Raw genomic sequence first — 27,896 nt, 5'->3', positions numbered from 1 at the left:
CCTATTGTTGAGGTGCCTATTTGCCAGTAGGGGTGATCATCAGTTTTGCGTGTAGAAACAGCGTCGTCCCCCCCCCCCGCCTCTTTTTTTTTTTTAAACTTCTCTAGCAGAAGTGCGGATGTGAGTTGCATATTGATACGGAACAGGACGCCAGCTTTTTTTCTTTTTTAAATTAAAAGCAATGCAGGCTTAGGCAATGGTCATTTCGTGGAGCTATGAATCCAGAGGAGCAGACTGTAACGTGGTTGATATCATTAGGAGTGCTTAGCTCGCCTAAAAAGAACATAGCGGATCCGGAGGAGTTTTTGAAAACCTCGCTCAAGGATGGAGTCGTCCTGTGCAAGCTCTCGGAGCGCCTCGTACCTGGCTTCACTCCCAAGGTGAGTTATTGATTTAAGCTAACTCGAGTCAACAAATGCCAAACGATCCGTCGACGATGAAAAGAAGGGAGGGGTTTGATGAAAGTGATACCGACGAGAACTTCTCCCTCCAGCAGGCCTTTGCGATTTTGTAGCTCACTGAACTCGAACCATGAAGTTTGAACAGCCGTCTGTGACCGTTTTGCGCGATAGGTGTCGCGTCAAAAACGACAGCAACAGTTAGAGAGTTTCAGACTTGTGAATACACGATATGGTTTCCTGTGAAGCGACAGAAATGTTCCGCATTCTTGAGACGTGCGAGTCAGTGTGGACACCCACCAAAACAGGGCAAATTGAGTAGCAAGTGTGCGCTAAACATTGCACATAGGCCGTACTGTACAGAACAAACGGAGAGGTTCGCTACATTGTTTGACTCCTTTTTTTAAAGGTGATAAATTTTACCACAACTTGTGTTCACTGTTTTAGATGGCAAAGTTGATAGTGAATAACAGTTGCAAAGACAGTTCGTCACTTCCTCCTGAGCGGCTGCTCTTCCCGGTGCGACCTCCCCTTTGAAGAAAAAAAAGAAAAGAAAAAAAAGCGCAAAGCGGCGACAACGTGAGCCCGAAACAAAATCGGAAGTAGTAACTTCTCCCTTGTATGGCAGACGGATCACCCTAGTTTTACATACATTCTCTGTGGCAGTACTACATTGGTCTCACAGGAACTGTTAGAAGTTTGCTTAAAAAAATACAAACGTCAGCTTTTTTTTTTTCGTCGATGGGGATTTTATTTTGAAACTGTAAAATGAGCGGAAGTTGCTTGAGTAAGGCTACTTTGACGGCGGTTTTGTGGTGGTAATGGTTATATATGCATGAAGGAGACGCAGGAAGAATCTACAGTTATTTTCTTAACTTTAGGTTGCCACAGTCGGATTGCTGCATCTCTCTTACTTACTGCGGGGCTCAGTGTGTACTGAAGTGATTTGTAGCTTTGGCCTTGAGCGTTTGAGAAGTGTGTCAGATGCCTCTTTGACATACTAAGCCGAGGTATGTGTTTATATATTTATTTCGTGTACTCAGTATTGCCAGGACCCGAGAACTGAAGCAGACTGCATTTCCAACATCAAGGAGTTTTTAAAAGGATGCTCGTCCTTGAAAGTGGAGGTAAGTTATCTCAATGTGTGGTCTGTCAAGTTTTATATTCAGAGGCATGTTTTGTTGAAATACACTGACCTCACTCTGCCGTTATCTCCTGTCTACTGCAAGATGTGAACACACTCTTGCTTGTGTTGTGATCTGCTTACCCTGCTGGCATATGCTTTCCCCTCACGTCCATGTGGAGTGAGCCATATAAACAGACATGCTGTCACTCACTCCCACTAATCAGTCAGGAAGTGAAGTGCTGGCCCGCATGACTTCACTGTCTGTTTTCAAACTGGTACAACTTAGTTTTGAACAGCATTTACTTCCTTGTTAATAAATTTTCTCCTGCATGCACTCGTGACTTAATGGTTAGTTTTGCTGCAGGTCAAAAATCCCCAAAGCAGTGCTGTTTCGCTCAGTGCATTCCCTAATATTGAAAAGTGGTGTATCATTTCCAGATGTTGGGAGGTTACTCTGTCTACCAGCCTGTTTGTTACCACCACACTGGACGTTAATGTCTCTTCCAGCTTTAAAAATAATATTTTTTGGTCTTGAATTACAAAGCCTGGTTTCTTTAAAATGGCCAATTGAGTCAGCAAGGCTGGCTGACTGCAAAGTCAAGTGGTTCAGTAGGTCTGCCCAGCTGGCTTGTTATGTCTGGGAGGTCCCCTTTGCTTTTATCCACCAACTGTGCCCTAGCCCATAATTAGACCTTTTGCAGCCAGCCAGTAGCTCATGGGCAGAAGTTTTTGGAGAGGCGCTATTAAATGTAGCAGCCAGGGGATGTCTGTGTGGCATTATGGCAAACCTCGCCCATCCTTTGGTCAGTGATGTGATCATGTTAAGAGAACTTTTCATCCCTTTTTGCTATAGCTGATAATGCCTGTTTGTCCTGTGACTGGAGAAAGCAGTAATTCTGCTTTCACTTCTGCTCTGAGATGCAGAAAGAGGAAGCATCAATTACTGTTGGGGCTCTCCAATATTTGTTCTGTGTTATTAACTCTATGTGAAGATTTATTTGCTCTGATTTTTACGCTCATAAATACATTTTCACTGAAACTACTGACTCCTGCCAAAACTTTTGTGAATGCTGGCAACAGTTATCGTGATGACCAACGGTTTGTTTTGCTTTTGGTGATGTAAAGCCAGTATTTGTAAAGGTAATGTTATGTGCCAGCTTTTTTTTCCTTATCTTTTTTTCAACTTGTAGCGCAAGTCTTGTTAGTTACATTGACCCGAAGGCTCGTCCCACATTAAGCGATGTAATGATCACACTTAAAGATGTTGTACACGACTCATAATGCAGGTTATACTACTCAAACCCTATATTTAAGATGTTTTATTTAAAATGTGAAACCTTATCCACTGGAGGAAAGAAGATAGCTGTCTGAGACTGACCGAGCAGCAGTGTGCGAGTGAGCATCTGTGTGTGCCTGCAACGCTGCCTGTTTTATTACAAACCGCTAAGACACAGAATATGGGTCATACTCAACATGTCAGTTTTTGTCTGTCTTGTTAGAGGCTTATTCAAATCCCTGTGTGCATTTCATTATGTGTGTCTCTTTCCATTGTTTGTGCAATAACCTGGAGCGAGTGTCTCTGTCTCTCTAGCTGTGGATGTATGCACTAAACAAGCATTCCTACTCAGATCTATTTAATCAGAGGGGGAAGGGGGAAAAAAAAGATCTAATTTTGACCTTTTGAAATTTTCCATCCAGGTGTTTGAACCAGAGTGGTTATACACTGGTGACAATTTTGGCAAGGTCCTAAATACTTTGCTGGCAGTCAACTTTGCAACACAAGGTAAGAATTTAATTTCTTTCTGATCTTGAATGTTGGAGATTGTTAATGTTTCATCCTCACTGACAGCATAAAAGGGCCATTAGTCTACATAAATTCTTCTAATGTTATGAAAAGAAAGAATTAGATGCTTTTTCGGTACACTCTATTGTCACTTGATTTAAATAATTCCTATAATAATGGAGCTGAGATAATGAAGCGAAAGCACGTGTAGCTTTATATTAAAAGTAGTCAGGTAAGATGTCATGTCTTGTATATGTGTCCTGATGAGACTGGTGTTCTTCTGCCTTAATTTACCAGTTGTATCCATGGAGCCCTTCGATATTATGATTGGTTGTAGTATAGGTGGGCAGCTGGCATGACAGTTTGTGTTTGTGTCACGCTGTGTGCCATATTTACTCATGTGAATCCTTGGCCTAATACACCCCCCCAAAAAACACCCTGCTCTCTTTTTTTCTCTGTTTTCTTATGTAACTGAGTACTGTAGTGTTGCTTTCAGACACGCATGCATCTCTTCCTCAAGTGCATTTATTCAGTAAGGACACAGCACAAAGTAGTGCGCATTGCAGCATTCCTACAGCAATTTGGGGCTAATTACTTTACTCAAGAGTCCCTGTTTGGGGCGACTGACGAGGTAATAGCAGTCTCTCTTCAGTATCCGGCTAACAGCTGTCGGAGAACCTTAGAATTATTCAGTCAGCAACTTTTAGAACAAGTCTGCCACCTCTATATGCTTTGTTACACATGTCATTGAGAACAAGCATGTGTTAATGTCCAGTCTTTTTGTGTTTTGTTTTGTTTTTATAGTAGAGCGAGAAATGTGTCTGAACTGATACATTCAAATACAGTTAACACAACTGCACCATCATCAAGTTTTGGGCCATTTCCTTCAACTTCATTTGGCTTATTTGATTTTGTTCTCTGTGATTTGTTGTGAATTTGCTGTCTGTAATTTGTTATATCAAGTTATTCAGCATAGTGGTTTGAGGACATACATACATACATACATACATACATAGTGATGAAAAAATTGTTCACTCGAGAAAGCCACTTTCTTTTCTCCATTGTGTTACAAAGATGTTTTTCTACTTGTTAAGTCGTTCTCTTTACTTCTCACCGCCAACAGCTTGAGGACATGTTGTGTCCTATTCAGCTTTTTCCAGTCCCCAAAGACCCTCATCCTTATTCTCAGCTACAGTTTGATGATTGTTCAGGGCAGAGGCATTCAGCCTGCACTAGCTAGATTATTTTGTCAGTCAGTACATTGTGCTGCCAATTTGCTGCCCTGTGATGTAGATACATTTTTATTTTTTTTTTACCGTTAAGTTTTGGACTCATTGTGGCTTCATCGTGGTCCATCGAGAATGCTGTTCCACGCAGTCATGAATGTTGCATTGTCCTTACAAAAACAAGGTGGTTTAAGGATATGAAGGTTTTTTGAAATCAATTATTTTCTGATACTTTCAGACAAGGTAATTTTACATCAGTTGTTGCAAAGTATCTTTTGGCAAAAAAAATACAAATTTTGAGGCAATCCTTGATTTCATAGTTGACATTAGGTTTAAAAATTGAGGTGGTCATGTGGGGATTATAACCACCTAAGGCAGATGTTACTCGGACATCATCGTTGTTCCCAGTGAGGAAGCGATGCCAGTGTCTCAGAATTACAGGATATTTTAGGAATAGAGCAGAGGCTCCTGGCCCAACTTCACCTACTTCCGCAGTGCAGAAAAGATCATACATGCTGAACAGGTTGAAGCTTGAGCAGTACTTGTTGTGTCAAGAACAACTTTTTTTGTTTGGCTGGCTCTTTTAGGCTTTTGGCCTTGATCACATTGTTGTTCACCTGGAAAAATCAAATGCTTTGTTCATTTCTCGTGACCATCCCCAACCCCTGCCTTCCTTTGGTAGAATATTAACACTTTCAAGGAGTTTCTTTTTGGACAACCAGAGTCTTGAATGCACTTAAACGAAAGCAGGATGCATGCCACTGTGTAAAATGTGGAACAGAAGCGTCTCTCAGTGCTCAGATGTAATTGATATGCAAATGTTTTACAGGCTAGCTATGCCCAGCAGCTGTTCTTCCATCTTTGTATTTGAGCTTGACTTGAAGTTCATTATTTAGTTGATATTGAATACAAGTGGCCCTCTGTATTATTGCTTTATGTCCTCTTCTGAGGTCAGCTCCTGTCGTTTGTGTTCCTGTGCCCAGAGTTTGTGTTTGTTTAGATTAACTGCTTTGAATATTGTATGCATACTGAAATAACAGCGGCAGCCACAGAGCTTAGCTGACAGACGGGCTTGTTAGGCTTCTCTGTGTGTGACGAGTGGCATGCAGACTCCATGAGCCCCACCTGCCACTGCCTTCAGTGCCATTTTCCTCATATTTCTTAGGCTTTAGTGTGTGGCACCCGGACATATTTGCATATGGAAAACAATAGTGAATCGGTAGCCTTTTCCCTTCAAAAGATGTTATGCAGTTTACGTAAAAAGCGTCACAGTTTCTTCCTGCTAGTGAAAGTGCACTTAAGCGCTTGCCAGTTTTATAGCCTCAAAGCTGAGCTCTTTATTTGATCTGAATTTGAGGTTACAAAGGCTAAATAGTCCCCTCACTTTATTTTTTGTTCTTCTCTGATTTTTTTCCTAAAGGATTAGATGGTGGATTTGGCTAGCATCCAGTTGGCATTTGATAGGCAGTCTTCAGTAAGTGTTTCTGCTTGTTAGCTTAGAAGAGGTTTGCAGTACCACCATGTGTCACTTTTCAAGTCAATACTGACAACAAAATTAATACCTCGGTCAGCCCATTTCTAGAGCTGCAGTCATGCTGTGGGACAACTGGCAGCTACTGACCCTAAATCACAATTCCTCTGCTGCAGTGGCTCAGCGATGACAGCGTAGAGGGGTTCGGTGTCAGCAACATAAACTTGAGCTTGATTTTCTCTTCAAGCAGACATATTTGCTGGACTGAATGCCCACTTGGATATACGTACATTTGGTTTTTTTAAGTGTCTTTGTGATTTTTCAGCTGCTTGATCTTTTTTTGGAACAGTGTGTCAGTTTTGGCTAAATCACATTATTCTGTGAGAAACTCTAAATTTGTGGACCGTGTGTGTTCAATGTCCTGGGGCTGCACAAAGCGATGGGCCATGCTCTTGAATTATCATCAGGCTGACAGCCCATGGAAGTATGTGTACCTGCATGAACTGTGTGCATGAGAGAGTCATAATTTTAAACATAAAGGTAACTGATGTATGAGGCTTTGTATTTCCTCTGTGTGTGCTTGTAGATTGTGCTGCTGAGAGATGTCCTCAGTCCGGTACCCCCTCTCCTAGTCAGGCGTCTTCACACACGCTGTCTTCTGCCAAATCCAAAGGCTCTCTGCGGAGACAATCCAAATCAGTGGTACAGTCTCACTTTTTTTTTTAAATCTGGTATTTATACAAATATATTATTTATATAGTGGATGTTTAGCACAGATGACTGCACCCATCATACTAAAGAAATAATTACATAAAGAGAGAAAATAAAGATGGTGTGGAAATTTCATTATACATTTACTTTACATGTAGATAACTGTCCGTTTGTTTTTCATTATTAAGTTAGGCGGTTACTTTAAAAATGTTGTTTTGAAAAAAAAGTATTAGTAGTATTCTCATTTTCCATTCCTCTGCCCACATTTGTGGTTGGATTGTACTATTACCTCCTGGGGAAATAACCTCCTGCCAGACACAGTCACAGTCAGCAAGCATGTTATGTATCAAGCGCATCTTGACCAGTCAGTCGCAGAGGAGGGGTGTGGGGACAGGCACACTCATAAAGGTATTTGAAGGCTTGTAATTGGTTTAAACTAACTGCAAGCAACATCGGCGTATGAGTTTAGTCTGAGTGTATATTTTTATTAATGCCTACCATGAAGTGTAGATGAATCATTGTATTGGCAGATGTACTTGATTCATTCTGTGGCTGTGTGGCTGGGTCCTTGGCTGCTAATGGTACAATTTTAACAATAATCACAAAACGCAGAAATATAAAATTAGAGCTGTAGATTTCTTGATTTAATTTTTTAAGTCAAATTTTAAAATAACTGAATTGTTTGAAAACAAACCAACCATTTGTGAGGTACCTGAAACGAATAATCGAAACCTGCTGATGCATTTGGATGTCTTGCTTTCGGGCTGTGATGACCTTTCTCAACAGGAAATGTCTGAGAACGGTGGAGGTGGGCAGCTGATGGTAAAGGCTCGCTTCAACTTCAAGCAGAACAATGAGGATGAGCTGTCATTCAATAAAGGTGAAGTGATCCTTGTGACACGCCAGGAGGAGGGAGGATGGTGGGAGGGCACGCTCAACGGCAAAACGGGCTGGTTTCCAAGTAACTACGTCCGTGAGATCAAACCCTGTGGTGAGTTTCGCTGCTCTGTCTGGACCGTGAAATTGCTGTTTCCAGAGATGTAGCCGTATAATGGTGTTATGAGTCTTTTGGGACAAAATACAAAAATTCAATTTTTCTTGGTTTCTGCACTTTGCATTTAGTGCTGTGTTACACTTCCTTGCTGTAGACAGCTGTCACCTTCTTTTTCGTTGCCAGTCATCCCATTCTGCTAAACTTTTTTTTTTCAAAGTTAGCATTAACATTTACTTAGACTCAAAGATAAATTGATTCATATGTTAACTATCAGAACATTTTACACAAATATCTTGTGCTAAAATAATAACGAGAAATGAAATGTTATATCCAAAAGATCAACCGTTTCACCATAATCTTCTGCAAAGGCACTTTTCTGGCCATTCAGCACTATAGCGCAGGAACAGAAGTTGAGATTATGACCATATTTGGCATATCTGAAAGTGTGCTGATGGTATTGTATTGGCATTATTATTTTTCTTTTTTCAGAAACACTGTGATAGAATAGCGCAGTTACACAAAAGCTGACAATATACAGCACAAAGTATTTGATATGATTTGCATCTTAGAATAAATATAGATATACGAGGGGGGAAAAAAATCTGTCTTGGAAGTTAGACAAAGAGGTTGTAGTTTATGTATTTAAGTATTTAATGGCAGCTTCTTTTTTTAATAGGACGTATATAATTATTTCCCCCTTCTTCCCCCCAAAATATATAAATGCATTTAATATCTTTTTTGATGGTTATGATCAAGTATTTCTATGAAGCTTAAAAATCCTTATTGCTTTTCTATCTATAGAAAAACCATTGTCACCTAAAGGAACTCAGCTGACTAAGAACTACTACAGTGTGGTAAGTAGGAGCTATGCAGGACAATGAGTACGTTTTCTTTGTAAGACTTTGGTTAAAAGGTATTTTATGCAGAGCTTATCTTAATATTTTGAGAATAGTAAATGTTGTATCTTAGATGTTTAATGGAGTTTGTCAGAATGTACATTTTCTTGGTGCTGACGGATGTTAATCATTGATCGAAAGTGATTTACTTTACCAGAATAAATTAAGATCTGGAAGGTTATGGGATTCAGCTTCAACTTTGTGCGTTTCTTTTTAATACTGCCAGTCAGACTTTCTTTAGGTTTTAGTTTTAGTTTTTTTATATTTGTGTCGTTGATTTTGTTTGTGTGTGTGAGAGATGTTAAATATTCTGCTCACTGTGTTGCTTTCCCAGGTGGTACAGGACATCTTAGAACACGAGCGAGAGTTTCTCAAAGAATTACAAACCGTGTTGAACTGTTACCTACGACCCCTGCAATCCAGTGACAAGTAAGGGCAATAAAACAGCAGATGTGACAGGATCGATTAAAAAGCTGCATGCATTTATTACAACTGTGCTTAATGTGAGAAATGTTTACATGTGTGCCAGTATTTTTGAATTTGTCGAAATTGCAGTGAATTCTAAAATAACTTCTGTGTTTAGGCTCAGCAGTGCTGACAGTGCCACCTTGTGTGGAAATCTGGAGGATATCAATAGCTTCCAGCAGGGACTGTGTTTGGCTTTGGAGGAATGTACTAAGTAAGTAATTCTGGACATGCGAAAAAGTCTTACACCACTCTTAGTAAAGAGCAACATTTGGACAACAATGGACCCTACTCCTGTGATTGTTCTGTAAGACATAGTGAAACACATCTGTAAAACAGTACTAGTTTTAAGTTTCATCTCATTCCTTACGCTGCACAAATTCTATACTTGTTCTCCAAAACGAACCATACTTGATAATATTTTTGCAATCACTTCCTTCCTCCCAGACATCTCTTCCTATTTATTTCTTTCTGGTACAAATATCATCTTGAAACTGAGCTGAAAAAGTGTTTGAAATGGTGACCCATTTCAAACACTTTTTCAGCTACTTATTGCACACACATATTTGAAAAATTCCTTTAGATTTGTTTATGCACTGGTGGTGAAGAAGTTTTAGAGCCACATGGATTGTGCAGTCAAAACACCTCTGAAATATTTCTAATGAAATAAGTTGGGCTTAATGCTTTAATCTTACATTTACAGACTTAAACCACCTCTAATTTGTTTATAATTTACTGCGAAAACGGAAGATGGAGGTGGTGATACACTGAAATGTGGAAAGTAGTCTTCAGGAATAGTTCTCCAGGCTTCTAGAAGGAGATTCGAGGCTCTTCTTTGGATGTTGCTCTATAAAGAGGACAGAAAAGATGACAGCTGGCGATGCATTTGGGGTAATGATCAAAGAATGAAGCTGCTGTCAATCAGATGCTTCCACATCAAAATCTGACAGCTGACGGTACTATTCTACCACTTCCAGCTCTAAACCATGGCCGAGCCTCCACCATGATTTACGTATGGCTCTGGACACTCACTGTTGTCTTTCCTTTGTAAATAAGGACAATTTCAACCAAAAATTTCAAATTTGGATTCCTTCAGACCTGTTGTCACTGATTTTCAGTTTAGTTCTTGTGGAATTTGGTATACCTCAGACCTTTCTGCTTGTTTCCCTTTCTTAAAAATTGCTTCTTGATAGCCACTCTTCTCAACTGAAGGTCCAGGTGTATCTCCCAGATCTTGTCAGGTCTTTTGTCAGCTTTATTTCCCCTATTTCTTAAGGACATGGTTTTCAGATTCAGTTCATGTTCTGTAGATGTTTGTGGGTTTTTTTAAACACTTCTTTTGTTATTCAAAAGTACAGTTTCCTCTAATTTCATAAGGACACACTGTACACTATGCTGAGATATGCCAAGTTTTCAGCTAATACTGTAGCTCTTTGGGAATTGCCTTGTTGTAAAAATGCTATTTTATGTGTATCAACTCCATCATCTTTGGTATTTTTCATAGATTCAACTAAAGAAACTAGAACTTGTGCTTGTGACAGGCTGACTAAGACTAGCAGTCTTAGTCAGGCTGCTAGTCGATAGAATACCATTTTAACTTGTTATTTACCAAGCTGTCTGTGTTGTAGAGACAATGCTGATTCATACCTTGAGTTAGTTGCCTCTGAGTGAAAAAACAGCCAGTGTCCAAAGAAACACTTTGACATAATTTCTGAAAGCCTGGAGAGCTATTGCTAAAATTAAACAAAATTAGGAAAAAAAACCAGATGCTCACTTCTTTTATTTTATTTTTTATGCCATCTTTTGTTTCTGTGTCTCTCTTTTCTTTAACAACGATCCTCCTTTTTTGTTTTTCCGCTCTTTTCACCTCTCTGACTTTGGCTCTGTTTCTCTGACTTTGCAGGGTCCCAGAGGGACAGCAGCGAGTGGCTGCCTGCTATCTAAACCTAATGTGTCAGATCAAGGCTTTGTACCTGGCTTACTGTTCCAGCCACCCTTCAGCTGTCTGCATCCTCACCGACCACAGGTCAGCCCCCCTGCACACAAAACACCAGAGTCAGCCATGTAGAGACATGCCATAGAGAAGTCTCGCCTTTTAATTTCAATGCGAAAAGAAACCAGTGGTGCAGATTTGTAACCAATCCTCTCCAGTGATTGAATTTTTATTATTTTAGCTAAGCATTTTTAATAAATGTTAGTGGCATTCCTTAGACAATATATCCCATGAAACCCCATTTAAAAAGCCACAAGTTGACCTAAAGGTGAATGAAATACTTTCCTGGGGAAAGCAAAACAAATTTCTGCAGGTGACAGTTATTTTTATTTCTTTTGCCTTTTTTCTTTAAGTACTGAATAGTTTGACATCTTCAAGGCCCAGCAAATTATTTAGTTTTTGCAGTCAAAGAAAGGAATATCCCAGGTTTAATATAATCTGCTATTGTTTGGATGTGAATGCTGTACTGTCTTAAACTGACCTTTGAAGTGCACTCTAAAGTTTACTGATAAGTTGAAGTTTGATACAGTAAAGCTCCTTCACCTCTTTTTTTCATATGGGTTAATATGATATGGGAGAAAAGAATATGTGGTTGGTTTATGTTTAATTTCTGGGGGCACTGCGCACCATTTTAATGATCTCATGTCATTTTACTTTGAACCACAAGGTGTCAGTAAAGGTAAAGAAGTGTTAGTGTCAAACCTGCGTGTTGTCTCCTGATGTTTCTTGGAGTTCACTTAGCAATAAAATTCATTATTCTTATTGAGTAAGGGCTTCTCTTATGTGTACAGTAGTAATAATGAAAGTTCCATGATGCAGTTTAGACAGTACCGCCTTGGGTAATGTTAAGGCGTCTAGTCTATTTCTGCACTGCGAGCTGAAGATTAAGTTGAATTACACACAGGAAGTCAACTGTTGACAGGATACTGTGTATAGCGTTGTGGTTATGGGGACAGGCGCACAGAGCGCTTTTCACAGTAAGCACATTTGCATTTCAGTTGCAGGAGCCTTTTTTGTCACATTCTCATTTACCCTTTTGTACCAGTTAGTGCTGCTGCAGATTTGTTTTGGATCGTGGAAACTCATGAATGACGATCTCTTCAAACCACGTTTGAAGCGATCATGTTGCAGCTAGCGACGTAGATTTGCACCAAACCAATGTTGACCTGATTTGCACTGTCTGTGAAATATTTGACCATCAAAGATGGTGCATGTGAAAATCTCACATGCACCACAAATGTGATACACTTCGGTTACTGTTGTTCTGCAGTGCGATCGGCTCGGTTTGCTGTAACAAATAAAGGGCAGTGTGCGGTAACATGTGATGTTCTGTCTCCAGGTCTCACAATAACATGTTGTCACTTTTGATTTCATCAATATACCATCACAAAACATGAACATAATACAAATATTACATTTTTAAAAAATCTAAATATATGATAACTACTATAGCACAAAAAATTGTTGTAGCATGTAGAAACCTGTTACCAGGCAAAACTTACCAGCTTAACTTTTACTGATTTTATTTTATTTATTTATTTATTTAAGTAAACAGGAAGAGGTGCTGTTGTCCGAGGTTGTCGTTTGCATTTACAATCGAGTTGCTGATCTCGTTAACAACTGAATAGCGTGACAATTAATATAGTCAAAGCTTATCACATGGTGTTGTTTTATGAGGACACTCCTATTGTTTCTCAGCAGTGTTTCCACTGTTTAGTGTAGATTTCTGAGCTCTGTTGAGTCATTTGTCACTTTAATGAAACATGGATGCATTTGTGTTAAAATGACTAATTCTTTGAGCTTTTCTGCACACTTTGTTTCATTTTACTGGTGGGACAGTTCTGTGAAAGTGAGAGCTTCTGATAATGCGGTTAATGTGTGTTATATATGGTAACATTGTGTTATTAAAAATACAAAATTTCACTCCTACGTTTTGCAATTCAGCACAACAAGAAATACATGGTTATGTTATAATTTTAAAGCTTATCTTACAATTTATTATATAGTAAAAATAAAGTTTTATATAATAATTTATAAATACCTGGCTTACAGCTTGCATGCAATCTAGACTCAAAAACTTGTGATTTTTCTTGTTACCCGTAATCTTTGACTTTTCTTCATTCCCCCCCACTCCATCCCTGGACACACTTTTTTTTTTTTTTTTTTTAATAAAATATTGCCTATAAATAGAGTATATTTGTGTGTGTGCGTGTGTGTGTGCGTGTGCGTGTGTGTGTGTTTTCTTAGTGAGGAACTTGAGAAGTTCATGGAGAGCCATGGAGCAAGTACTGGAGGAGTCATGACCCTGACCACCAGCCTCAGTAAGCCCTTCATGAGGCTTGAAAAATACCCTACCCTGCTACAGGAGCTAGAGAGACATGTGGAGGTAAAGGAGAGAGCATAGACATATAAAAAGCATACTGAAATTATATACAAGTATAAATACAATATCATATTTTTTACTGTTTTATTCACTTGCTTTACTTACAGAAGCTAAACTACCATTAAAGTTACACTATGTATTTTCATAAATTAAACAACTTGCATTAAATGATTTTTTTTCAGTCTTTGAATTCCCTTTATGTTGCACAGTATACCTGTATGTGCTCTTGTATTCCTTTAGGATAAAGACTGTTATGTTTAAACCTGTAATGTTCATTTGCACCACAGGAAGCCCACCCTGACTACACTGACATTGTAAAGGCAACAGCGGCGTTTAGGAGCCTTTTGGTAAGTCAGAAGGATCAGAGTGAACTTGTAGAGGAAGCCTGGGTTAAACAGTCTGGGCAATGTTATGAGAGACTGTGAAGCTCCTGGATTTCCTCCTTACAGGACCGTGCTACCTTACTATCCAAAAAAATAAAATTTGCATGAAATTTATAATATGGATTATATTTATTAAAATGTCATTTTTTCCCAGAGTAATAATCTTGAATAGTAATTAATTGTCATCAGTACTCTTTAACATTTAACAGCACATTGCACATACATTGCACATCAACTATTTAAGTCAATCATAGTATATTTTAGTAAAATTAATATACTGTAGGATTTATGAGTACATTTTCAACCTTTTTAGTCATTATAAAGCACTCATTAATCCTTTAGTGTAGCGGTCCCCAACCTTTTTTGCGCCACGGACCGGTTTATGTCTGACAATATTTTCACGGACCGGCCTTTAAGGTGTCGCGGATAAATACAACAAAATAAAACCAGTACCGGTACCAAAAAATTATTTTATTCATAACACACGGGAAAAGACCCAGGGAAACCGAGTTAACGATAAAAACGATTAAAAAACCCTGAAAACCATAAATTTAACACCTGAGCTTCAACCCGGTACCAAACGACTCATGGACCGATACCGGTCCGTGGCCTGGGGGTTGGGACCACTGCTTTAGTGTGCTAGTGTTAATAGTGCCCAGCAGTAGTAATTATAGTGAGGTCTTGCCTGCACATTATTCGCCAATTTAAGTTTCGCTAAGGCAGTTAATGACAAATGCATAAATCTGCAGTTTTTTTCAAGGTGTAATCCATTTACTAAGAATAGCTGAATAATAGGTGAAGTCATTTCAGTAGCTGTGTGCTTCAGTGTCAGATCTTGGTGTAAAGAGTAGGCAGTTTTATAAAATAATGAAAACTGTATTCTGAGTTAAAAAAGCTCGATACAGTTATTTGGAAACTAACACTTGTGGTTTCTTTTGCACAAAAACAGATAATAGGGACTGACTGCTTATGTTACAGTGCAATCTTCTGTAATGAGGCTTATACAAAGTAAAGCTTATTATCCTTACATATTGTCATTAAACAGGACTTGGATGGTAACTGAGGGAATATGGTGATACATAAAAGCCATTGTGCTGCTAATACGCTCGCTAATAAGGAACTAGTTAATGGTGAAAATGACGCTCTTGGTAAATAATGTTATCACACTTTCAATTTCGTGTTTACATGTTTTCATTTCATTCGACAGTGTAGTTTAGCACAATTCCTCATAATCAAGCAGAACTCTGATAGGGGGGAAAAAAACCAGAAATAATGCAGTGATCCTTTTTTTCTGCTTTAAGTTGAGTGATCGTATTGTTCCTAAGGTGGGTGGGAACTGAAATGCCATCTTAAAAGAGCTGGATTAGAAACGAGCAACCGCACTATACCTGAGCGAACGCCACCCTGAGACACAAATTCCCCGGTATTGCTTTGACTTCCTCATAAGAGCAGATAAAGTGACTCACTCGTTTCTTCTACACAGGAAACTGGGGAAACAAAAAAAGGCATCACTTATCACTGCTCGTTGTAATTTGCAAGTCTGACGTTTCTTTGTGTGTTTTGAGTGTGGTTAGGATCGCTGGTACTTTAGAAATGCTATGCTAATTTACAGTGCTCTTTAAAAAAAAAAAGAAACCAAAAAAAAAACCTAATTTTTGATTGACGTGCAGTGGAAAGTGATAATGTTGCATTGTCACTTTTTTCTGCTTGAAGAGGGAGAACCCCTGCACAGCACCTGAAAAATGTACTACTTTATGTTGCATGCTAATTTTTATGCCTTTTACGTACATGGTAATGGTTACATTTTCAAAGCCATATCCACAGGGGGGAGAGAATATCCTGTTGCTTGTTACTCAGTAGTACTAAAAGGCAAGAAAAAAGGGTCCAGAAAAATATCAGATTTATTTTCGCCAGCATGTTGCACAGTTTTGTAATCTTGTGTGTGCTTGTGTGCTTAAGACACAGTGCCAGGATCTGCGGAAGCGCAAGAACCTGGAGCTGCAGATCTTGTCAGAACCTGTGCGGGGCTGGGAGGGAGAAAGCATGAAGAGTCTTGGTCAAGTGGCCTACATGTCCCAGGTCCATGTGAGAAATGGCTGCAGTGAGGTGAGAGATATGAGGTTTTCCTAAATGAGAAAAAGCTCATTCAGCCAAACTATAGTGGAACTGCTGCAATAATACAAAATACAAAATATCCTTTTGTCAGTTTAGAATCTGTGTACAATCAGAGGTTTGGTTAGTATTTTCCCATTTCTGAAAGCCAGTCCTTGTAGCATTTGAGAACAATCATATCAGTTAATTAATTAAGCTGCCTGGCTCCTTTACTGCTCTCTCATAACAACAAATAATTGTTGTTAGTTAAAAGATAATTTATCTGTAGTACATTTTTCTCTTTTCCTGTTGAGATCCAGCAGTGTACCAGTCTTTAAAACAAACTAAGTTTCTAGTTTTCAGGAACTGTAGGTGCGGAAATCTGTTCCCCTTTGTTGCTAAATTAATACCCCCCTCAAGTATCAGAACTGAAACCTAAGTAGGCCATAGGCAGACCTAAAAGCCATCTCCTCTTTCATGTGTGGTTTCTGTGTAGGGGTCGATTCGTAGTCCGTGGTTGGAAGAAAGCCCAAGATACACATTTGGATTCACTCCCCTCCCCCCCTTTTTTTTAATCACTGCCAACCGCTTTCCAACCAGCATAACAATTACCATATTTGTTTCATAAGTCATTTGAATTTCCATTCATATAACAAGCAAGTGTTTTCCCAAACTGGCCTGCTGCAACCGGAGCTAAAATATGCTCACTTTTTTTTGCCACATTAGGAGGGGAAACCTGAAACGGCTTGCTTCTTGCAAAGAAGTGCAATGAATCACTTTGGTTTACCTTGAATAACTCAAGAAAAAAAACACCCAAAAAAACATAACCGATCAATGTTGTTGTTGAAAATGCATTTTCCAACCTTCACAATAGGTTTGCAAAAAATAATTACTGTGTCTCTCTTTTAGGAAAAAGAGGAGCGTTACCTTATGCTTTTCCCGAATGTGTTAGTAATGCTCTCTGCCAGTCCCCGGATGAGTGGCTTTATTTATCAGGTATGTCGTTTACCTCCCATCTAGAGAAACGCTTTGAAACGCGTACAGCCTTGTGGCTGATTTAGTGTTTAGTCAAACTTAATGTATTCAGTCAGCTGAAAACAGTAGCCTATGCAATAAATAAATGCCAAGTGGATAAGAGTATTAAATATAAATCCTAAATATGCACAGTTTTCCTTTTTTATTCTATTCCATCAGTTGTGGAAACACTGTCTAAAGCATGAAGTAGATACTATCTTAGAATAAATTGAAGAAAGATTTGAAGTTGCTCAGTTTCAACGTTTTCTTTACATATACATGTTACATGTATGTGTTTCATTAAACGTCAGTTGTCCCTAATGTTATCCAGTCCTGATTTTCCTTGATTAACCTTTTTTTATCACAACATGCGCAGTACTGCATATTTTAGTTTGTTTACACTTGAGTGTTCCTCTCTCTTTGGTTTTCATCCATTCAGGGAAGACTGCCTCTAACAGGTACCACAGTAACGAGGCACGCGGAAGAAGGAGACATTTCCCACTTTGCCTTTGACATCACAGGTTTGCATCTAAAATCCAACCAGCCATCCCTCCATTTCTTTCCACTTATCCAGTTCTGAAATTTTAGGACAAAAATAAAGAAAAAAAGATTTGAGAGGACAGTGATATTGTTCTTACATAATAATAAACTATTTGACCAACCAATTCATTGAATTGTTTAAATTCTGGCAGATTCCATTCAAACATTTAACATTTGAAGTGATTCAGGACAACACTTTTCCCCTGTAAAGTATTAATGCTTTCATTAGTTCATTGTGTTTGTACAAAGCAGGGTTTTTTGTCCGTATGACAAAAAATTTGCCCAATGGTGAAGTCAGTCTAGCCTCCTTTAAAAAAGCCATACATCCAAAGCTGGAATGCATCCATCCATCCATTATTCCACTCTTCTTTTTCTTTTTCTTTTTCTTTTTTTTAAAGAAAGCTGTTTTCTGTATAACGATGTGAAACGTTATAAATGTGATTGTTTGTAAATGTGAAACCTTGTATTTTCAGTGGCTTGACTTCCAATATTAGAACCATAAGGCTGTTCAAAACATGCTTTGATTAACGCTAAAATATAAAATATGGGTAGTACAGTCTTATGAATCGTACAGTTGTGGTCAGAAGTTTACATACACTCATCATGGATGTGAATGTCATGGTAATTTGGGGCATTAAATGATTTCTGTGAACTGTTCTTTATCCAGGGTGGAATGATTATCTAGCATAAGCCTTTAATTACTTTAAAAGAAAGAATAATTGTACAATTTTTAATTTATTTTAGATTTTCTCCAATCCGAACAGGGGCAAAAATATACATACACCCCTACTAATATTTGGTTAAATGTCCTTTACCAAGTTTCTCAGTGCACCTTGATGCTACCACCACCATGCTTGACAGTTGGTAACTACAGTTGGTACATACCTCTTATCATTGTGGCCGAATAATGCAATCGTTTTCTCATCATACCATAAAACTTTGATCCAGAAGACATTTGGCTTGTTCATGTGGGTAGCAGTGGGAAATTTTAGTCGCTGCCCAGAAAAAACGTCGTTTTTCCGGGCAGCGGTTTCTTTTCTAGGTTGGCACCCTTTCAGTCCATGGCGATATAAGAGTTCCCTGTTCATGGCAGGCCTGAGCATTGGTGATTCCTGGGCTGTTCCTGAAGACCCCACCTGAGACTGACAGTCTGGGTCTTTCTCCCGACCTTTGCGACTTTGTGTAAATCAGCAGTTCTCCTTAGAGCTTCACTGAGTCACTTAAACTTTCTCATTGTTCTGAGGACATTCATGCCCATCATGAGTCTATGTAAACGCTGTATGTAACACCTGTGAAGGAAAGCAGCTCTTCGTTTATTGTGTGTTGTCTTATTTGCTGCAGGAAGCATGATTGATCGCATTACAGTGTTCTGCAGCAGTGCCCAGGAGTTACAGGAATGGCTAGAGCACCTTCAACCTTTTACCAAAGGCGGAAGCCCTGCCAGCACCATTTCAAAGGTTAGGGCAGAGACAGACACACGTATACATAAATTCAAAACGGTACCAAAAGTGAATCCTACACAGTTCCCAGGTGTGAAAACCAAAAAGTGACAAACGGCAGACTCATGTTTCACCACACATGCACAGTAATTCTCATGTATTTGCTTTGCTTCCTTTTGTCTGGTTCAATGCAGAACGTAGATGGTAAACCAGTGAGCATGGTCGGCGCCACCACTCACCCACATCACCAGGGTAGCTTCAGCAGTGTCAGTCGTGGCCCCCTGGAACCACCAAAGATTAGCAAGCCCTGGTCTCTCAGCTGTCTGCGGCCCGCACCTCCCCTCAGACCTTCAGCTGCTCTGGGCTACAAAGAGGTAGAAAATTTCAGAGTTGCACAAACAAACCCACACCAGTCTCTTAGTATCAGTCATTCGATACATTGCCAGAAAACTGTACCAATAGCAGAAGTCCCCTTCCTCTGCTTGCCCACCGCTGTATCCGTGTTTGTTCTTAACTTGTCAAGTCTTCCAATGATGTGTTTTAGATTAAGCCTTCCATTACTTCATGCGCTAAATTCTAATGAAATTTGAGCCATAAAAACTAGACGTGTAATAAATATTAAAAATCAAATAAAGTACACACAAACTTTAAATAAACTAAATATAAACATTCGGCTTATACACACGAGAGAGCTCAGTAGTCTCCATTTTTGTCTGGTATGTTACATTTTTAAGATGTACAAACTAAATTTCAAGCACAAAGTAGAGGTGTGTGTGTATGAGTTATAGTCCATGTTTGTAAGTTAACTGTCATTTTATGAAAAATTCTTAGAATTAATAGGACCGAGAAAATTGTTTTGAGATTACAAACACATGTCTGAAATCCTCACTTTACTGTGCACTTCACCGGATGCTGTTTTTGGAGGCACTGGGTTCACTTCAATTAGTTTTAAATGACATAGTTACATAGTTAGAGTATTATGATTTTTTTTTTTTTTTTTTTTTTTTTTTTTTTAGATTGAAACTAAAGTGAAACGTTCTTAATTTAAAACTTCAACACCAGTATCCTCTTGGATCGCTTCCATAACTGACATGACTTAATCAGCGCTGAGTAAGCTTAACAAATGTTAATGGTTATGAATTATATTAAGTCTGCACAGTTAAAAACAAGTATGGGAGGAAATGGCTTGACTTAGAGTTAAGCATCATATGGGTTAAATCAAAGTGTCCAATCCTCCACTCTAGTGTCAGCACTAATTATGGCTCAAATGTCACCGGACACAGGAAGTACTGAGGTGTTGAAATACTAAAGTGTTCCAAACAGCTGCTTCTTTGTTCTCAGTGTCGCAATTCAACTAGTTGACATATACACATGTTTTTACTCAGTACTTTTATCTGTTATTTGGGAATTTAGGTCTGTTGTTTTTTTTATTAATAATTTAAAATTGATGGACCAGAAGAGATGTGGGACTCTCTTCTGAATTGAGACTCCTACTAAAATTATTGCAATTAGATAAAGTGGTTGACCGGTCTTATCTAAATACTACATTTTTTGAGACATAGTGAACTTATATTTTGGTAATATGTTGTTCTAAATAATCATTTAGTGGTTATAGACTGACACCATTAATAGAAGGAACTTTGGTATTGCTATGCAGTAACTCACATTAATGCTGTTCATCAGCGCAACAAAATATGGTTTGGAGCATACAGCTAAAAAGTATGTGGTCACAGGCTCTGAAAATGTGGTAATGGCTGTGACATTAACAGTGCAGGGTGTGAGTTAGCTAAAGTGACCTTTCAAAGGCAAGCAGCGAGCATCATTTTAGCTTTAGTTGCAAGAAGGGGAACAAAATTGAAACTACTCAAAGTGTTCCTGAAATATGGGCAGGAAAGGTGTTGTTCTGAGGAAATATTTTCCAGTAATGGCAGCAAGGTCACCAAGGGTGCCTGGCATTTAAGAATGATGACTGCATCAGTGGTTATGAGCTACTTTTCTATGAGCAATGTGATGTTTACTGTGTGGTCTTATGTGGGTGGTATAAGCTTTTCACAAAAGTATCAAGTCAGCATTTTTAAAAGTTTCAGTTAGACTTGAGTTTGGTAATGTGTTGAATAGATATCAGTGTATCACATGTGATATCTGCAAACTAACATGTGTCTTGTTTAATAGCTTGTATTTTAAATATGCGTTTATGCCTTCTTGACAACAAACTTGAAGACAGGAGCAAGCAGCATGCTTGCAGCCATCTGGGTCTATTTATCTTATAGAGATTGCATGCACATGTCCTGAATGCATTGCTGGCTTTCTGTCAGTTTTCTCTTTTCTTTATACGTCTCTCTTTATACAAAACCAAAATCACCCTATTCTGCACAGACAAAGAATAGGTGAATGGCAGATGGGTTTTTAAAAATGTTCATCATTAACTCTCACTAGCGCATCCTCCTCTCATTGTATTTTTCATGCACATTTTCCCCTTTCTCTCTTTCTCCATTCTGCCTTCTGTAGAGGATGTCTTATATCATGAAGGTAAGGTTAGACCTCACTGTGTTTCTATTCTCTGTGTGTGGGAGGATGTGGGCTCAGAAAGGTGGGATGGGGTTGCCTGTGTGTGTGTGTGTGTGTGTGTGTGTGTGTGTTATCTCCAGTGTTGAGCTAGCATGTCATTGCTCTCTCTGCATCACCCCTCTCTTGCTGTCATCTGTTAGTTTCCTGTTTCTGTGGTGCCGCAAATCTGCTATTTGTCTTCTAGTCGTCATGTACGGCATCAGCTATCTTTTGAAATCCTTCTCTGAAGGAGCAATAGTAGAAAATTGTACTAGGGAAGCTATTTTTGGACATGTAGGCACAGAGCATATTGAGGTCTACAGTCATTCAGCCATGAATATGTTTCCACATTTAAATTATCAGCAGACTAAGTATGCTTTTATGGCTTAGATGACATCCCACTTCATTGAAGTTCAATTTCATTTAATGGAAAACCTGGTGGAAACTATGTTCTCCGTGCATAGTTATAGTGTTTTTTGTTTTTGATCCAGACAGGTGCACAAGTTTAAACACCAACTTCTAAATGAGCGGAAAAGCTCAGCTTAGTCAGTCAGATCAAGCAGTCGTTTAACACGTTAGCCAAAATAGCTTCATATACATATACTTCATAACCTTTTACGTGTGAGGTCATTCCGCGCTTGAGTAATTGCCGAGTTGCTAATGGAACAGCACCTGAATCTACCTTTCCTTCAACTTTGGGAAATGACTTCCCCGCACACAAAACCAATATAGGGAAACAACCTTTACACCGTGCACCTGCATTATTGTAAGTCCTGTGGCCTCTTCAGAGGTTTCAAAAGACAGGTGGTGACAACCAGGAGTCACTCCGTCCTCCTGATTCTTACGAGAAAATCGTTTCAGCGAAGTTTAGGGATGTCCCATGAATCAACTGTTTCCAGTTGCGTGTTCGACCAACTTTTCAGTTCCAGCCAAGGACACGGGGTAAATGACATCATAAGATGTTCTTAAGTCATTTTGCAGCACCTGTATGTAATGGTACAAGTACATCACCGTCACTGTGACTTAGGAATCGTTTTTAACACGTTAATTAGTCATCAAAGCGCAACTTTTCATGTGTTTAGTGAAACCATCATTTTGACTGTTCTAAGACCCCAAAGTCAGCAGCTCATGAAACCACATGGTTTAAATTATTTAGATAAGATCCTTTCTCATGGTTTTCTAATTGATGCAGACCACAGATAAGGCTTTTATATTGAAAGTTTTTTTTTCTTCTGCCTTTGCTGTAGTGGGATGTGGGTAAAGATGTAGATTAAAAACAAAAGGTGATGAAAGAAGTCATAGTATTTTTATTTTTTGTAAAACTCTGGTAGGCAAGGTACATATTAACACAGATCACTGGCTACTTTGGTCTTGGTCATCATCACATGCTTGCTGCTGTGTTTGTTGATGGATTTGTGTGTGTGGTGTATGTGTGTTTACTGATGTTTATTCACATGGGATGCACATCCCTTTAAGCTTGCATTGTGGTTGGTTTGGACCATTGGCTTTCAGAAGTGTGTTGTTCTGTGTGTGTAGGAGGAGGGATTTTGTGTACAGAGATGTACTTAGTTTATTGTTGACCACCTCCAGGATACCAGCAAGAGCCCACGGCCTATGAAGAAGTTCTTGCCAGGAAATAGGAGGAAAGAGCGCAAACCCTCTGATGATGACATTCACGTGAGAAGAAGTAAGTGTCTTGCCTTATATTAGGGAATGGGAGGTGTAAAGCATTGCTCAAAACAAGCTTTTAAACAATAAGTTATGTTCTTTTAATGATGTTGCTCAGAAATAATGTAACATATATGGTTTAGAAATCACTAGAGCAGACTTGGGGCTTCTGCAGCGCTGCTTTATCTTAAAATGAACAATGAAGAAGAGCGCACACAGAACAAACCTCTTACCTTACACCTCTAATGTCATTTACATTCATTTCAGCAGAGTGCTGTGTAATAATGGCAATCTCTGGTTTTTACAGGTACAGTTGCTCTGGAGGAGGATGCTCAGATTCTGAGGGTAATTGAGGCATATTGTACGGGAGCCAGCCTGCATCAGAGCACCACGGGTGTGTATTTGCAGAACGATGTGGATGAATTGTGTCTGTAATGCCTTTTTAGAGTTTTATGCTCTAATGATTTTAGCTTTATCATTATTTTGTGTGTGTGTGTGTGTGTGTGTGTGTGTGTGTGTGTGTGTGTGTGTGTGTGTTTATACAGCGGTACGGAAAGAGTGTGTCCCTCAGGTGCTCCTGCCAGAGGAAGAGAAGATCATTGTGGAGGAAATGAAGAGCAACGGGCAGACGGTTATTGAGGAAAAGTAAGGATAGTATTACTTAGTACTCTTTTTGTGTGTACTTGAATTCAGATTTATTTACTTTTTTTTGCAGATAGATTCAGAGTTTTGATGGTAATCCCATTTAAACTGTTGAGATGCCATCTATCAACCATATATGTGTGGGTATAGATGTACATAGATATGTGTTTGAAGTGCAAAATAATTAGCTTTCTTTGAGATGGAGAGGGTGTTTAAAGCGTGCATATCATATCTTGAAGTATGACACAAACACTATACTACCCTTTTTTTCAGGAGTCTGGTTGATGCCGTGTATGCTTTAAAGGATGAGGTTCATGAGCTTAAAAAGGTTAGTGAGATTGGAGATCACTAATGCAAGAATATAGGTGGTCTAGGGGCAGCAGTCACTCTGTTTCCTTTCCTGATTGCTTTTCTCTTTTGTGTATCAGATTGAGTTTGTTTGGTCATTTGGACATTTATAATCAGTCACTTTCAGCGTTTAATTCTGGTAATGAAATCATTTCGTTTTTTCCAACTCAAGTTCTGCTCCATGTGTGGGGAGGTGGGGCTTTTATGCATACATGGTGAAACCGAGAGCAGACAAGATGAAAGAAATGAGTGCAAACACTCAAGCACAAAGGAGACTCTCATGTTCAAAAATTGACTGCTCGCTATTTAGACGTATATCCTCAATAAAATATTTAAAGGTTTGGTGTTTTGGGGTGGTTTTTGGCAGTAAATAAGAAGAGAACTGAATTTAAATGTCCTCAAATTGTGAAATGCATGCTTGAAAGGCTCTGATATATCTTAACTTTGTTATTTTACACAATGTGTGGCAGGAGAATAAGTGGATGAAGCAGTTTCTGGAGGAGGAGCAGAAGTCTCGCAAGGAGCTTGAGAGACTTGTCCGTAAACTGGCTAAGCAGAAGAACGATTGTGGCTGGGATGACGGCGCCCACTGAGCACAACCATCCAATCATCAGCATTCGTTTGTGGCTGTGCGTGTATGTGTCAACATTTCTGCAACAACGCTTGCGGGGTGGGGGGGGCAGAAAGCGTCAGACGTGTATGTGTGTGTGTGTGTGTGTGTGTGTGTGCGTGCGTGCGTGCACGAGTGTGTATTTGTGTATCTATGTTGTGTTATCACATTTCAATCACACAGAGCAGGCTTGGACTTGCTCTCAGGGGTTCTGGAGCTCGATTTCTTTCTTCCTGACCTAGACGAGACTGTACACATGCTTCTTTCTGAAGCAGCTCAGCTGAACCAAGACGAAACAAGCAATCCCCCCCTTGGTGACTGGCACTGTGAACACTCCCCAGCAAATGGAAGAATTTTGGACAAGGACAGAGAGAGTTTGCCACCATTTCTTTTGCTTCACTTGGAAATAGAAAAGGAGTATGAAGCCATTAATTTTAATGGGTGTTCTCTTGCATGCACCTCTGTTATCAAGGGGACTGATTTTATTCTTTTCACGTCATGACTTTGTCATTGTTGTATTTTATTTGGCATAAGGGTCCCTATGGGGAAAATAGATTTTTTTTTTGGGGGGGGGGGGGTGTCTCTCTTTTGTATGTGTGGTTTGTTTTTTGTGTGTGTATTATTCTAGACATTCACATTACACATTTCCAGGCTGCTTTTTAGGCAAACAATCAGGTTAGCTCATCGTCGTGATCTTAGTTTTAAAACGGAGCCCGTCATCGTTTATTTAAAAACTGCATGAATGTACATGTATCTACAGTGTGAATTCTGCATCACAAATGTGATAATCGAGATATTCAGATATATAGTCCAAAGCTATCAGGGATGCAGCTGCATATTAAAATAGGAAAGATCTTACTATGTATCTTTTATTATACAAGAGTACACAAATAATAACAAAGATGTTACCCTTACTCTTCGTACTAAAATATATCCAAGAATCCTTTTAACATATAAATTGCATAGCTATTTATTGTTCACCCAAGCATTTCATTGTGGTGTTGGCTTTTTAGGTATTGTTCTGCTGCCTTTATGTCTGTCTTTTAATAAACTACACTGATATGTACAGGCAGGAAAAAAAAATCCCCCGGCTTTAAGCCAAGGGGAAATACAATTTATTTTATTTTTTTTATTTTGTATCACATAGGAGGAAAGATTACTTTCGTAAAAGAGCACGCCTTGAGAATTTAGATGTTTTTGTTTTGCAGCTTCTATGGTATCCTTGTGGGTTCCTGTTGAGCTGATGGAGATGGAGGAAATGGAGACGATTTGTCGGTGTAGAGTAAAGCTCAGCTATTTGGGGTTTTTTTTTGTTTTTTTTAAGTGCCTCCTGAAGGGGTGAATAAACTAAATATTGCATATTGAAATATCATGGGTGGTGTGCTGTAATAAATGGCTCAAGCTTTTAGTGTGTCTATAAAGAAAACGGGGCTTAACAGCCTCTCGAGGACTCTCAACGGTACATTTCCTTATGTGGTTTTAGCGTGTGCACCGTCAATACTGTTTCCTTATCTTACTGCACTGCAGAGAGGCAGTAGATGCTTCTGAAATGCAATAAGTGACTGCTTTACTAACTGACCCTCTGGGTTGGTCCCAGCATGGTGGGCCCAAGTTGGAGAAATTGCAATAAAAAAAATACAATTTATAGACCAAAAAAGTTCAAGTTAAGTATTCATTACATTTCATTTGCCTTTATTTAATTAAGTTTCTTGATGGTAATCAAATTTAAACTTATTAAAAATGACTCAAAATGTATCCTATTGTATTACTGTATGTGAAGTGCTGTTCACATAGATCTCGTGCGCCTCTTTACAGGGACTCTGAAGCACTGTGTATGATACAGGGCAGCACTGGTACATCAGTAACAGGGTCACTGTCTCGCTCGAGCATGGCTGCAGGGTAATGCCTGCTCAGGTGCTGAAGCTGACCTGTATTATTTGAATTGGGACACTGATAGCATCTAGACTTTCTCCGGCATTACTGCTGCTTCCTGTACAGATGTGTGAGTCCGTCTCGTCACATGTTCGCTGCTGAGAGTAACATTACCGCTGTTTCTGTAAAAACTGCTCTCATAAGCGCCGCATACTGTAGTTTCAAATTCCCAATAGTCTCAGTGAGCACTTACTGGTAGGGGTTGAAATCCAATTTTTAACCCATTTATCTGAAATCTTTTCTCCAGACCACTGTGTGTTTTGTTTTTGAAAGACTGTTCTATGCAATTATTGTTGTTGCAAGTATTGTAATGCTTTTTTTTTTCTAGATACCCTGTACTTTATGTTTGGTATGATCATTCTTTTATTAAAACTTTAATATAATACGTGGAGCTCAGCATTTGGTATTGATTTATCCAAGTGAGTAACGGAAAACTCCTTAAGATTTCTACTAACGGCACGAACAGCGTTCCTTCATTCACACTGGAAATCCACAGAGATAGGCTTTTCCATGCTGTGTTCATCATGTGTGTGGTTCAGGAGTTTGCATGTTGCTCAGATGCGGTAGTGAGAAACAGGATGGAAGGAGTGACTAGAATAGATGACATTCTCTAAGAATGTACCTCCTCTGCAACTTTGTACACCTCCATAGAGATTCACACTTTCCATGCTCTTGTACTCCACCGTGACAGTGACAGTGTGGTAGGTTTTGTTATGTCTAAGGTGTTGAGGGTGTTTGGTAGAATTTTATATTACTCATCATTTACAGTATTAAAAAAAGAACTTACACTAGACAGGTTACAGTTGAAAAACACAAACAAACAAACAAAAAAACCCGTAGTCACCAGACAGGTTAGAGTAAAATCACTCGGAACTGGAGAGCAATAGTCTTCAGGTTTGAATTCTAAAATCGAAATGGTCTTTGGACAGTCTGAACTGTATTTGATATGTAATGGTTGTCATTAAGATTACTGTATTTCAAACTGAAGTGGGGAACTTTGGATTTTTGAATTATACACTGCAAGTTTTGAGAGTCTGATTGAAGGTTCATGCCCCATTTATCAAAATAACTGCTGGCTGCATGGGAGGGAATTTAAATGATAAATATGCAGCAGACTGGAAATTCTGCTTAAACCACTGGTTCTTTGCTTCCTCTCTTACCACTGAAATTGGTGGGTAGCCTGTACCTTAAGTGGTCCCATTTGGCGATGTGAGAAACTGCAGCTTCTCTTTGTGG

General features: G+C 39.0%; 1 protein-coding gene across 2 annotated transcripts; it reads left to right on the top strand.

Annotated features, from left to right (window-relative positions):
* The first annotated feature begins 112 nt into the window (after nt 1–112).
* Nucleotides 113–27,044, top strand: arhgef6 (Rac/Cdc42 guanine nucleotide exchange factor (GEF) 6). 2 transcript variants are annotated; one of them, XM_063494926.1, is made up of 22 exons: nt 113–380; nt 1,442–1,525; nt 3,223–3,307; nt 6,591–6,706; nt 7,502–7,706; nt 8,511–8,563; nt 8,940–9,034; nt 9,189–9,284; nt 10,974–11,096; nt 13,311–13,449; nt 13,734–13,793; nt 15,789–15,935; nt 16,830–16,916; nt 17,374–17,455; nt 18,816–18,931; nt 19,108–19,287; nt 21,422–21,442; nt 23,051–23,147; nt 23,436–23,522; nt 23,674–23,773; nt 24,044–24,098; nt 24,589–27,044. In XM_063494926.1, exons 1-22 carry the CDS (start codon nt 216–218, stop codon nt 24,709–24,711), a joined length of 2,316 nt encoding a protein of 771 aa, XP_063350996.1. In that variant the 5' UTR covers nt 113–215; the 3' UTR covers nt 24,712–27,044. The 2 variants fall into 2 exon arrangements, with proteins under 2 accessions (XP_063350996.1, XP_063351005.1); XM_063494935.1 differs by lacking the exon at nt 21,422–21,442.
* The last annotated feature ends 852 nt before the right edge of the window (nt 27,045–27,896 follow it).

The sequence above is a fragment of the Pelmatolapia mariae genome, linkage group LG2 (genome assembly GCF_036321145.2).
Source record: "Pelmatolapia mariae isolate MD_Pm_ZW linkage group LG2, Pm_UMD_F_2, whole genome shotgun sequence".
In the NCBI taxonomy this organism is placed as follows: domain Eukaryota; kingdom Metazoa; phylum Chordata; class Actinopteri; order Cichliformes; family Cichlidae; genus Pelmatolapia; species Pelmatolapia mariae.
This window is presented reverse-complemented; position numbering and strand designations above follow the sequence as displayed.

Coding starts and splice junctions, on each gene's coding strand:
- arhgef6 (XM_063494926.1), top strand. CDS start 216: ATGAATCCAGAGGAGCAGACTGTAACGTGGTTGATATCATTAGGAGTG. Junction 8,564..8,939: donor CTAAGAACTACTACAGTGTG/GTAAGTAGGAGC, acceptor TTGCTTTCCCAG/GTGGTACAGGACATCTTAGA. Junction 19,288..21,421: donor CTGCTCTGGGCTACAAAGAG/GTAGAAAATTTC, acceptor TGCCTTCTGTAG/AGGATGTCTTATATCATGAA.